Source organism: Gambusia affinis, linkage group LG19 (assembly GCF_019740435.1).
Source record: "Gambusia affinis linkage group LG19, SWU_Gaff_1.0, whole genome shotgun sequence".
In the NCBI taxonomy this organism is placed as follows: domain Eukaryota; kingdom Metazoa; phylum Chordata; class Actinopteri; order Cyprinodontiformes; family Poeciliidae; genus Gambusia; species Gambusia affinis.
The window spans coordinates 10292077-10304467 of NC_057886.1; the positions used below are offsets into that span (position 1 = coordinate 10292077).

Genomic DNA, 12391 nt, shown 5'->3' on the forward strand with positions numbered 1-12391 from the left:
ATGCTACGGAGCTGCAGTACAATCAGGCTCATGCCATCCACCTGTTCACCAGCAGTTATATTCAGGCAGACGGTGCTAGATTTTTGAAAGCCTTTTATGTGAATAGAAATCCAGCTTTACCTCCTTTGACTGACCTCGATCACAACCACGTCTTTTATTTCTTGGATGCCCTGCCTTGCCTGGCCCATGTTGGATACTCCACTGGCTTCTGTTTTCTGGACATGACCCATTTTCTGCCTCGTCCCTGGAACTGTCTGCCTGAGATTTTCTTCACGTGCCTGACCAGTTTCTGTGCCCTGACTCACGATTCTTGTCTGACACTCGGATAAGTTTACGTCCTTCTGCCTGCCTGGTTCTGACCCTCCCTTGGCCTTTGACCTCTGAATTCTTTTTTTTTTTTTTTTCCCTGGCTTTACAACCTGCTACCCAACCACTGTGTTACCAGTGTTCAGACAACATCTTACCCCTGCCTTCTAACCACTTTGCTGAGGAACCCAGAATCTGCCTCCGTTTTCCACGGCATTTTGAGAAGGTTCGAGGCTTTGCTTATCATACCGTATAATGCTATGTTTTTAAAATTTACAAAGTAACAATAAAAATTTTTGAAATAAAAATGCGGCTTTGCTTATTGAGTTTTGACCCCAAGATTACAAGGCACTAAACTGCTTCTCTATCCTCAGTGGTTCCGGTCAAGTTGCTAATGGTCGTCTGTTCCATGCTCATTCTCAAATAATTTGCTTTTCTACTGTCTGTCTGAAATTCTAGGTCCTCTGTTTAGAGCAGTGGTTCCCAATTCCGGTCCTGGGGGGAAGAAAAAAAAAAAAAAGTTGCTTGCCACATGATCATGCTGAATGTTAGAAACTATTTACAGTAATTGAACATAAGGCAGCTGGCTGCACTAAATATTTATCTGTCTCCCTGGTGACAAATACATTTCTATTTCCGTCCACAACTCTGGGCAGTGTTCCCTTTTATACAGGCAGCCGCAACTCCGTTGCTTTCAAACTACTAACCTGAAATCAGTTGCTCTTCTGTCAATTAATTAGACTTTACTGAGACCTGGAGTCATCTTTAGACTGCTATTTTCAGATACTAAAACTGCCCCTTATGTAGGCTGTTTGATTACCAAGGACAGTGATCCTATTTGCTGCGTAGAGTGCCACTCGGTGTGAAGGAACCTCCCACCCTGCATTGCATATAGTCTCCAGTCTGGGTGTAGACGCTGAGGCAAGACCCTGCAGTACTCTCTCTTTCTATCAGCTTCACTTGACTCTCTTTATCTGCAAAGATGGTGAAAGTAAGTATATTATTTTTTTAACAACATTTCTGTCCTGCTTCTATAAACTGCATATTTGATGAATAATAGGTGTAGTCGTAGGTCAAGTTGATGTGAAAATGGTGTTACCTTTATTTTTGTCAACTCATGAGTGTTGCAGATTTGTGCTTTGACTACAGAACCTTGCTTGGAAACCTTCAGCTTAATTCATTCAAGCCTCTCTTTAAAAGCCTTTTATGGGCAAAGCATTCACAGCAGATGTGAGCAAATTGAAGACTTTGCAACTTAACATTGTCTTAGCTCTCAGATAAAAGTACAATGTTAATGTTCTCTCAACATTTCTATAAAAGTAAGAAATAATAGCACATCATACCATGTGCTAATCAACTTTCCATTATGAAATAGTCTGAATACCATTCTAACCTCTTCTTGAACTCAGGGGTCATAAACTAAGCAGATAACAATGAAGCCCCCTGTCTTATCAAATATTGCAGTAAATATGTTTACTGCTGTTTGCACCAGTGGTAAACACATTTAAAAACAATTAATCAGGGAGAAGAAATATAAAATAAATCACTTTTAACAAATAAGTCAATATAATTCTCATGTTTACTGCAACATGCATACATATTGCAAACAAAATCTTTATATTTTATCACATTACAATTTCCGAATGTAACTTCATTACAACTTATGTAATAAAGTTGTGTAGAGGAAGTAAAGGGAACATGTTTTTTTTTACATTTTTACAAAACATTTTGAAAAGTGTGACATGCTTTAACATTCAGAACCATTAATTACAACTGAATCTCCAACTTTTGGGATATCTCTCTTACAGCTTTGCACATTTGAAGACTGAATTTTCAAAATTCCTCAGATTGTAAAAAGAGCATTATGTGAACCTTTATCTTCAGGTCTTCCCAAAGATTTTCAATAGGATTTGGTCTAGACTCTGAAAAAGTCATTCCAATGATTTTTTTTCTTTTTTGCTTTGAGCCACACAGTTACATTGATATGTGTGTGTTTTTTTCTCTCTCAAGGGAAATTAACCTCTGCCACAGTCTGTAGTCTTTTGCTACTCAATCAGATTTTCTTCCAGGATTGCTCTACGTTTAGCACCATCCGTCTTTTCGTCAACTGACAACATCCTCCGTCCCATCTGCTTAGTCTCAGAAATTTCTGCCTTTTTCGCCTTTTTTTTCCCCCATGAGGAACAGATTTGTAGAGTGCGTAGATAATAGTGGCCCTTGTGACAGATTCTCCCACATGAGCTATGGATGTCTGCAGCTCTTTCAGAGTTACCAAAGGCTGACTAGAAGAGCAGTCTTTGCACTTCACCTCCAGTCAAAGGAAAGTGCTCTCTTTCACTTCCCTTTGACTTACATTTTCATTTCACAATAATACCCCACATTTGTTAATTCGTCACATTACACATTGTGATTGTAACATGACAAAATGTGAAAAGGTCAAGTGGTATTAAAAATTTTGCAATGCACTGTATATCTTGGACAGAACAAGTCAAATGAGGGAATGTTTCATTGATGTCTTTTACACATATCACCCTGAAAATGTCAGAGGTGTTAAGTTAGCTTGCATTATGTCATTGTGTAACTAAAAGACGTGGCGTAAAGCAATAAGCACCAAGTGGATAGAGATTGCAGAGGCTTGAGGTCAGTCTGACCCAGAACCCATCTCACACAGTTCAATACTCAGTGATAATTACTGCAGATACCTAACAGATGACCTCTATGTTGACAGAATGTTTGAGCCATGTGATTCGACTTCCTACTGGCAAGACTTATGAATTATGTTTTTTTTTTTTTTTTTTGGGGTGGGGGGGTCGGGGGGTTGTAAGATTCAAAAATAATCACAGCTTACCTCTGCATTCAAAACAGAGAACTCAAGGGACGAAGATCACTATGCGTTGGAAAATACTCACAGCATTTCACTCCAATTTGACTATGTACTTAGTTTCATGTTTTATTAGTTATTTTTAGGCAACCGTTTAAGACTTGTTGACTGTAACACTGACCATTTCCCCTAAACAGATTGAGAAATAAAACTGAAAGGAAAAAAAAAAGGTTGTTTACCAAAGCTATGAACAGATGTATGATGCTATACTGTATTTAAAATAAATTTACTATGCATATGATGTCACTTTTCCCTTATTTATGACATTGTATATTTCACATGGCAGAATCTTAGGAAGAAATGCCCACAGTTTGTTAGTAAGTTTCTTATTATAGCTCAGTCCAGTATTACTCTCTATATTCTACATCAGTCATTTTTCCAATGGCCAGTTACCATTCTATACTGCAAGGAGGAAAGTATTACTAAAACGAACAGCAGTCAGCCCTCATCATTTTTCATCACGTTCAGCCTCTGGCCAACTTGGCACTGTGCAAACATTTTTTGGCAACTGTGAGAGAAGAGAGAGCTGGAATCTTTGGCGAATTGGTCTGTGGGAGTGTAATTGGAAACACATGTTGCTGCTGTTTAAACAGAGAAAAACAGTAGGGTGGGTTTGCCTTTGGGTATTATACATTACTACTCAATGTTTCTTTAGATGATGTGTCACTGACCTTCTCTTCCAATTGTGCGCAGGGTATGATCATCAAGGATATGTCCTTCAAAGTCGGACAAACCCTGACTATCGTTGGAGTAGCAAAACCTGATGCTACAAAGTCAGTAAAAACTACATGTGTCTTTTTCTGTCTGCTTTTCACATTAGCCTTATTTAGTTTTCATCTCACACTAAAGAGCTGAAACCGAAAGAGTTTTCAGCTCTATAGTTTACTTCTGTTAACTAAAGTGATTAGGTGAATCCAAATGAGAATCCAATCTCATTCACATTGGATTTGCGCAAACATTCTTGTCATGGGATCTTAAAAGGTTGCAGTGACGTGATAACAGATGCAGCACTGAAGTCATAAGACTCATGAGACTTCTTCCTTCAAATTTAATAAAATATTTTTTGTTTTTTCTGACACTTTGGGAAAAAAAGACAGCTAGAGACATCAACACTACTTTCTGACAGCACTAAAAAATGTAATCTGCTTAACAAACTGAATTTAGTTCATCCATATAATACAAATTCACAAATTCTTTTCTGCGTGTCCTGTTATATACAATCCAATTCAATCCAAATTTTGTTCAGATCAATCAAGTTCATTTCGAGACAATTTAATAAGAAGATATTCAGATTCAGATCCACCTGCATGCAGCCTGACCTGTCCAAATGTTGATACAATACTGTCAAATCTAGTTGTAACCAATAATTGGATAAACCCGCCACCTACAGTCGACACAAGTGATTGACTTTGGAGCAATCCCTCTATGGAGAAAAGAGCCACCCCTTTCCACTTCGGTAGAACCAAATTATATGAGCGAATATCTGAACGATTGGGATTTAAGAGACAAGAAGTATACATGGAAAAACCCATAGAAATATTGGTCTGGAAAAGGTTTTTATGGTAAATTAGAGATTAGAGCCAGGACTAGATCCATTTGAAATAAAACAATTTTAAATAAAAGTAAAGTTAAAAGGAGCAAAACAATAGTACTGTTCATCAAGGGAAAAAGACAGTTAAACACAAAACAGCTGAGCAAGGTGTACCGTACTTTCTGTTGAGTGCACAGAAAGTACACAAAACAAAGCAGCAATAGTGACAGCTAAATAACAGAAGCAGTAAAACACAGCTGAACATAATTTTTTGAGGAAAGATCAAACTGAGATGGACAGAAAGTTTATTGTCAGGAAAGAGGCACAGTTAAACACAAAAATAATATGGAAAGAAAAGAAAAGGGTAAATCCAAGAAAATGGCAGAAGTTGTTGCCATGAACTTGGCAAAGTAAAGTAGCAGGATTAAAATAGCACAGTGCAAATGCAGTTGATACTTTCTTCTGAATTCTAATATATACCGGTAGCAGTATAACTACAGTAATGGCTCAGATAAAAACTATAAACTTTAAAGAAAAAACAAAAACAAAGCTTAGTCTCAAAAGTAGAGAGGATGTCTGACACATGTACAAAGCCTATAATAATGATAAAATATTATGCATTGCTTTATGTTTTTCGTAACCTGCAGCTTCGCAGTCAATATTGGCCCTGATGAGCAGGACATCACGATGCACATCAACGCTCGTTTTGACGCCCACGGAGACGAGAATGTAGTCGTCTGCAACTCCTACGAAGGAGGCAACTGGTGTGAGGAGGTCCGTGAGGGAGGCTTTCCTTTCCAGAAAGGAGAACAGTTCAAGGTGTGTTGATACTATCAGAAAAATATCTCTCAGCATCTCTATCAATCATGTTTTGGTGTCAATCTTCTTCAGTCTAATGTCTTCCTTCCTTTAGATCATCATTGAATTCACTCCCGCTGAGTTTGTCGTGACCTTATCAGATGGCTCTGCGATCCACTTTGCCAACCGCATGGGTGCAGAGAAGTACTCAGTCATCAGCTTTGAAGGAGAGGCTCGCATCCAGAGCGTCGAAATCAAGTAAACCTCCATGTATCCAGTATCCGAACTGGGAGTTAGATACCACATGTGCCGCTTGCTTTCAAAATTCTCCAAACATTTATATCCAGATTTTGATATTTAGCAAATTCGTGACCAGGTTTAGGCTTGTTTAGATTAGATGCATTCACACATAAAAATAAAGGTGGATAGATAGCACCCGTATAGAGTAAGAATCCTCTGATATGCAGAAAAAAATATGCATACAATGAGTTTTGTGCCTGGAACAACTTTTGTTTTTGCAAATTTAACAACTGACCAAAGACCTACATAACATTGTTATGTTTTATAATGTTATTAGGGTTTTGAGTTTGTCAAATTGTCCAAACATAATTACACACACATGCACACTTGTTTTTGTTTATGGATCTACCATTTTTCTTTGACATTCCACTGGAATTCCACTGTTTACCTGTAACAACATCTGTTAAAAATGATCAATATAAATCAGCACTTCAGACATGTCAAAAGTTGTTTTTTTTTCCTTGCCCAATAAAATCTCAGTATTTTTGAAAAAACAGTAGGTTGCTTCTTCTCAATATATTTTGCAGAACTTTTTACACTCTTTGTTTTCAGGAGAGGTGGCTAGTGTAGCAATTTAGAGAAGAAGTACTTCAACATATGTTTACGTACATAAAATTAAAAGCAGCGTAAGATGAAAAAAAATATTTTCCAAAAATAACTACTCAAGTACAGTATAAGTACTCATATACATCTGACAAGCTTAATATGTGAAATTTTTGTCGCTTGGCAGACAACAATATAAAGGTATGTACAAAATCTGATTTAGATGGAAAAAAAATATAAATAAACACAATAATTACAAACCAAAAAATTATAGCTTTTCCTAATCTATCTTTTTTCTGTAAAAACAAAACCTGAATTTGTATGTTAGAACAAGGTAAGGTATTTCCAGTGACAGTGTATATGGTTCAGGGTATATAAAAATCATTTTTATCAACCGTGATGGCTCATTGGTTTTCTTGTAGAACATTGAGTTAAATCTCTCGTCAGCCCTCCTCAGCCTGCCTTCTATAACCTTTGACCGAGGTTTTACATTTTGCCATTTTGCCAAGTGAGTGGAAATTAACAAACCACAAAACTGCCAAGGGATGCTGCAAGGCTGTTTTCATGCAGGATGGAATGCAATTAGAAACACACTGCAATGGAATGACACAGTAATGATGACAATGACAAATGTTTTGTGAACTCCAACTCGAAGGAATGAGATGGGGGAAATTAAAAATTTCAAAATGTGCATTGGGTTGTAAAGTAACCCAATGCACTTGGGTTACTTTATAACCCAAGTGCATTGGGTTATAATGCAAATATTTTAGGGGCTGATGAAAAGTACTGTATGGAGAGGTCTATTACTTTGTTTCCACTTTCAGTTTAGTTTAAAAAAATAAGAAGCAGTAATTACCCTTCTTAGTCAGCAGGTGTCAGTATTGCTTCATTATAAATTGAGAACCTGTAGTCGGATCACAATTTGTACTGTTTCTTTGGCTTCTGAGATTAAATCTCTAGCATATTTTAGCCTCGCTGCAAAAGAATTAAGGTTTCAAAGCAGTGCTATGTACCATGCTCATAGAGCTACGTTAAATACAGCTGATTGTGGTGAAAAAGTAAGATACTTAAATCCATTCCTCCTTGATATAGATGACAAACTGTCCAGAAACACAATTTTACTCTAATATTCTTCACACATTTCTCAGTTGCAGTTCACACAGAGATTATTGGATCCATCTTTTATGTGCGATGCCATTTCAGATCATGGGTTGACATGGCAACAGCTGCTAAAACACCCCAACACATCACCATCATCAAGTAGCTTAATGGTCATTGGTGGGTTATTACACTGACCGCACTAATTGTTTCTGCTTTTCCACGTTCTTGCAGGGCATTCTTTATTAGATAACAACTTTTTAATGTTAGGCAAAATAATATCAGTTATGATTTTAGTGTATTATGTTTTTTCTTTCACACTTCCCTATTTCTCACTTTCAAAGTACAGTCAAATCACAGATATGAAATATATTTTTTCTGAAGAAAATGACTGAAAGCACATTGATTACCTAGACCTGGATATGAATGCATTTCTAAAACTTTGGCTCCAAAAACAAGTTGTTTTTTTTGTTTTGGTTTGAGTCAAATAAATGTTACATAACAAAGAAAAAGTGAACATTTTTACGTCATGTTTACTTTTAGGTTCTGTATCATGTGGGAAGAAAAGGTGAAATGTGACTGCACAAAGAAAGATCTGTTCACAATCTCATAAATGAAATTGTCTGTGATTTGTCTGTCTGTTTAAATCAGGATTAAGGTCTAAAAAGTTATAAGAGGGTTTAAATATTGCCATGACTATACAGAGGGCATAGAAAACATGTAAAAGAAGGTCAGATGAAAACAAAGCTGAACTGTTTGAAAAACTCGTGTGTGGCAAAAACAAACCATGTTCATCACTGTCAATAAATCAACGTCATGCAGTGAAGATGCTTCTCTGCAGCTGATACAAGAAAGCTGCTGAGTTTAGGATGGAGCTGAAACAAGGTAATCATGTGCAACCAAAATGCCAGCGTCTGGGTCTACACTATATTCCATTCTGTTACATAAAATTTCAGTAAAATACATTGAAACCTGTAGTTGTGACTTGATACATAAGATGCAAATACTTTGTCAAGACAATACATGTTCTAAAACAAGACAATGATGCTATAGTTGACATTGCACGACTCATTAGCTGACTATTCCAAGCACAACTACACAGTTACACGAAGATGAAAAAAAATCCAAAGCGCAACAAAAATCAAAGGAGACATCACTCTTATGCATGTACATGTGTATCTGACTCTTGGGATTGGAAAATAAATAAATAAATAAATAAATAAATAAATAAATAAATAAATAAATAAATAAATAAATAAATAAATAAATAAAAAAGAAAAGAAAACTTGATGTGATGTAACAGGAGGAAATGTCCTGAGTGTCATAAATTAGTTGTGAGGTGGTGAGGCAGACGCTTGAGAGAACCAGGATTTGAGGAATACTAGTATTTAATAAAGAAATCATCCACAATTGTCCAACAACAAGGCAGCACTGCTGAGCTGAATCCAGGGCTCGACACAGGTAGCACAAGTGATACGAATGGACAGAGACTGTAGTGACATCAGACCTAAACTAGACGTACACAGACTGAGGACCCGACGACGACAGACACACACAGGTGACACTAAATACACAAGAGGAAATCAGGGAACGAGATACACCTGGGGACTAATCACGGGGAGACAGGACAACACAGAGACTCAGACACACAGGAAACTAGAAATAAACATACAGAAAAACACAGAACACAACACTGAGATATGTAGGGTTGAATTTAAAAGACATGAGCAGACAACAGGAAATAAAGAACATAGTTTGTATATCAGAAGAGTTTCTTATTCCCTGGTCCATAACATTAAAGGATGATTCTTACTGTTTTCATCTTGCTAAGGATTCGTGTAATATTAAATGTCAGATGCAATAGTGATCTAGGTGGGGGAAGAAATGTAATTGCCACTATAGCAACTAAATTGTAGGTTTTGCATAACATTTAAATCTTTGTTTGAGATCTTCCTCTCACATTCTTAATGGGAAGTATCTCACTTTAGCATCTTATAGCTTCATTATATTGTGTCAGACATTATCAATAAGCTGTGCTGTGTTTTCTCTGCATCCATGCAGATAATTTTAGGTTGGCTTGAAGCTGATCTACAGAAGCCAAATAGACCATCGTACTTCCTCGCAGGATTCGCGGTGCTAATGTGTGCATTTCTATTTCTTTCATATGCTAAAGGTGATGTTCGAGAGGGTGAGGACGTTTCCACTCGTCAACCCACATGCCGCCGTTCATTTCTCTCCACTCTTTGACATATTATAATCTCTTTGCTCGTTGTACGCCTTGTGGAAACACAAAGTCACACAAACCTATAAATAGACGCAGAAACAGACGTAAATTTAACTTTTCACTCAGCAGACAGAAAAGAATATACCTAGCAGTCAGCCGTTCAGTTTCGTTTTATTTCAATAGTCTGAAAACGCATCAATGTTATTCTCTTTACCTGTATGTTGTCACTTATTCAGCGTGCGAGTAAATGTGCTGAAACGTGTGGAACAGAATGATTCACCTCAGCTTACATAAAACCTCTGTCTATATTTAGCACCAGCATGACTCCAGATTTCTGCACCAAAGCTATCAGCCACACACTAAGATGTGCGTGGGCCTGCCATGAGCTGACTGCAGTGCTGGATTCACGCTCTGCAAAAATGACAAATAAATGATGCATGATTGTATACAGTTTGTTCTATGTGCAGTGGCTGGGGAATATTAGGAGCAGCTCTGGGCAGAAGTCTACATGGACATAAATGTAAAGGAGTTATTGAGGTTTAAATTAGCTCTTGGATTTGGGGTTGAATGACTTCATTTCCTACATCTCTAATGGGAACAAATCAGTTTTTCAGTATTAGTTTATTGCTGGCGTTGAGAAATGACCAGGTCTAAAAATTTTACCACGTCATGCTCATTGTGCTTTTGAAAACTTGTTTTGATAAAGAAAAGGATGTTTTTGGGTGTTAGCATCAAGCTCAATTAATGGGTGGATTTTTGAATTCTTCTAATCACACTGTTTTTATAGTGCTTAATTAAATGTGTTGGTATTCAGTTACACAACTTACAAACCATTGTTTATATCTGATCAACATCACTAAGATCTGTATTTGGGAAGGATTACTATTTTGCTGAATCTCAAACTCTGTTCAGGTTTCAGGGTTGTCGCTTTTCCTAGTTTATCTGGAAGAATTTTGAGGTACTCCTTTGATATTACTTATTGTTTCTATGTACTCTAGCTCTCTGCTTGCAGATCAGTGGAAAGATGCCAACGTGTCCTTGGGCAAGATGCCAAACTCCAAGTGGCCTACCGGCCTGCAAACCAGTGTATGAATGCGTGCAGAGACAGGTCAAGGGGAGTTGTTGTGAAAGTACTTGTACTAAGTGATCACTAAGCACCGCGTAAGATTTGACCGTGTGCCATTTATTTGCCGCATTTCTACTGTTTATTAGTCGATGCATGATTGAGCCACATGTGCATTTTAAGTAATGTCAAGGCTCAGTTCTTCATGTTTTACTTTACCAAACATTCCTCTTGGTGCTGTTGGCAACTACTTGGGCACATAGCTTTTCTCATTCAAATTCTCAGCAGAGACTTAACTGTTTGACGTTGTCTTTTACTTGTGTTCTGAACAATTGACTAAAAGGCTCATCTTCAAATTGCACCTCCCTTGCCTCCAATCAAGCACTTCTGTCTTGACTGTTCTTTTTAGTACTGCCTCAGTCTATGCTTTCTGTTCTCTGTCTTGATGCTGCATACCAGAATCCAATCAGATTATCTGCAGATTGTTGCATACGTAGGGTTGCTAAGCAAAAACATAGGTTTGCTGTCAACTTAGAAAACTGCAATGGGTTTCTACCTATTTAAGGATTCACCTCTTCACAGATTTTTTGCAGACCATAGCAAGTATTTGCAGAACATTTGGCTATTTGTGAACTTTTTTCAAAGAGCATGTCTACATTATAAAAAAATTATGTAGCTTGAAAGAAATACCTAGGAACAATGTTTCTTGATGCTTGATTAGCCAGTGTTTGCAAAGCAGCCAATCATGGAGTGCCATTTATTTTCTTTGGCACTGATTGGTTGCATGTCCAAGAGCAGAGAGAGGGAAGATTGTAGATATTAGCTTCTTCAGTCCTACCAAAACTATTTCCACTGTGCATAATAATGAATACTGAGGTATGTTTGGCACTTTAACAATAAGAAAATGAAATTCTAATAATTTGTAGAGAGGGGAGCCTCAAGTTTTCAAGAATTTCAGCTATGCAAGGGTGGTTGTGGTCCCTAACTCTTATGAATACCAGGAACCCACTTTATGGTTACTTAATTAAGTCTGCAGCAAATTAAATCAAACTTGTGATTGCAGCACCAAATTTCTGTGGTACTGCAATCATACAAAATAAACCCGTTTTTATCTACATGTCTTTACGATGTTGACCTGGTCATGTGGGTTTTTTTGTTGTTGTTTTTTTTTGTCAGTCTTATGGTGTACTGCTCTAGAGTAAAACCAAGCAGCAAAAGGGACCCTGGGGAATTTGGCTGTTTTGTCCCAGCCAAGCTGAAGAATAACCGTGACAGCTTGGAAAGTACACTGTCATTGACCTGCCCTCTAGTGACAATGTGTGTGTGCTTGTGTAAAGTGTACCCATGTGTATGCATGCATGACGGCACAGGTGGCCTTTTGCCACAAAGTGAGACATCAAGTATTCTTCCTTAGCTGTACTGCTGAGTTACAGTAGGCAACCGATGTTCCAACCATGCTAGCTGTCACAAAAACATTTTATAGTTTTCGCTGAACAAATGTTCTCAGCTAAGTTAAAGAAGTCCCTGTTTAATTTAGTTATTATAAGTAATAATCTCCTTACTTATTATAAGTAATAATCATTACTTATTGTGTTCTACTATAATAAATAATGATTGCTTAATTGCATTTATGTGTTTAACTTGAGC

The 12391-nt window shown here is 37.3% G+C and overlaps 1 protein-coding gene across 1 annotated transcript; it reads left to right on the top strand.

Annotated features, from left to right (window-relative positions):
* The first annotated feature begins 961 nt into the window (after positions 1–961).
* Positions 962–6754, top strand: lgals2a (lectin, galactoside-binding, soluble, 2a). The gene is made up of 4 exons (XM_044101053.1): positions 962–1297; positions 3881–3960; positions 5366–5537; positions 5632–6754. The coding sequence occupies exons 1-4, from the start codon at positions 1289–1291 to the stop codon at positions 5776–5778; spliced, it is 408 nt and encodes a 135-aa protein (XP_043956988.1). The 5' UTR covers positions 962–1288; the 3' UTR covers positions 5779–6754.
* The last annotated feature ends 5637 nt before the right edge of the window (positions 6755–12391 follow it).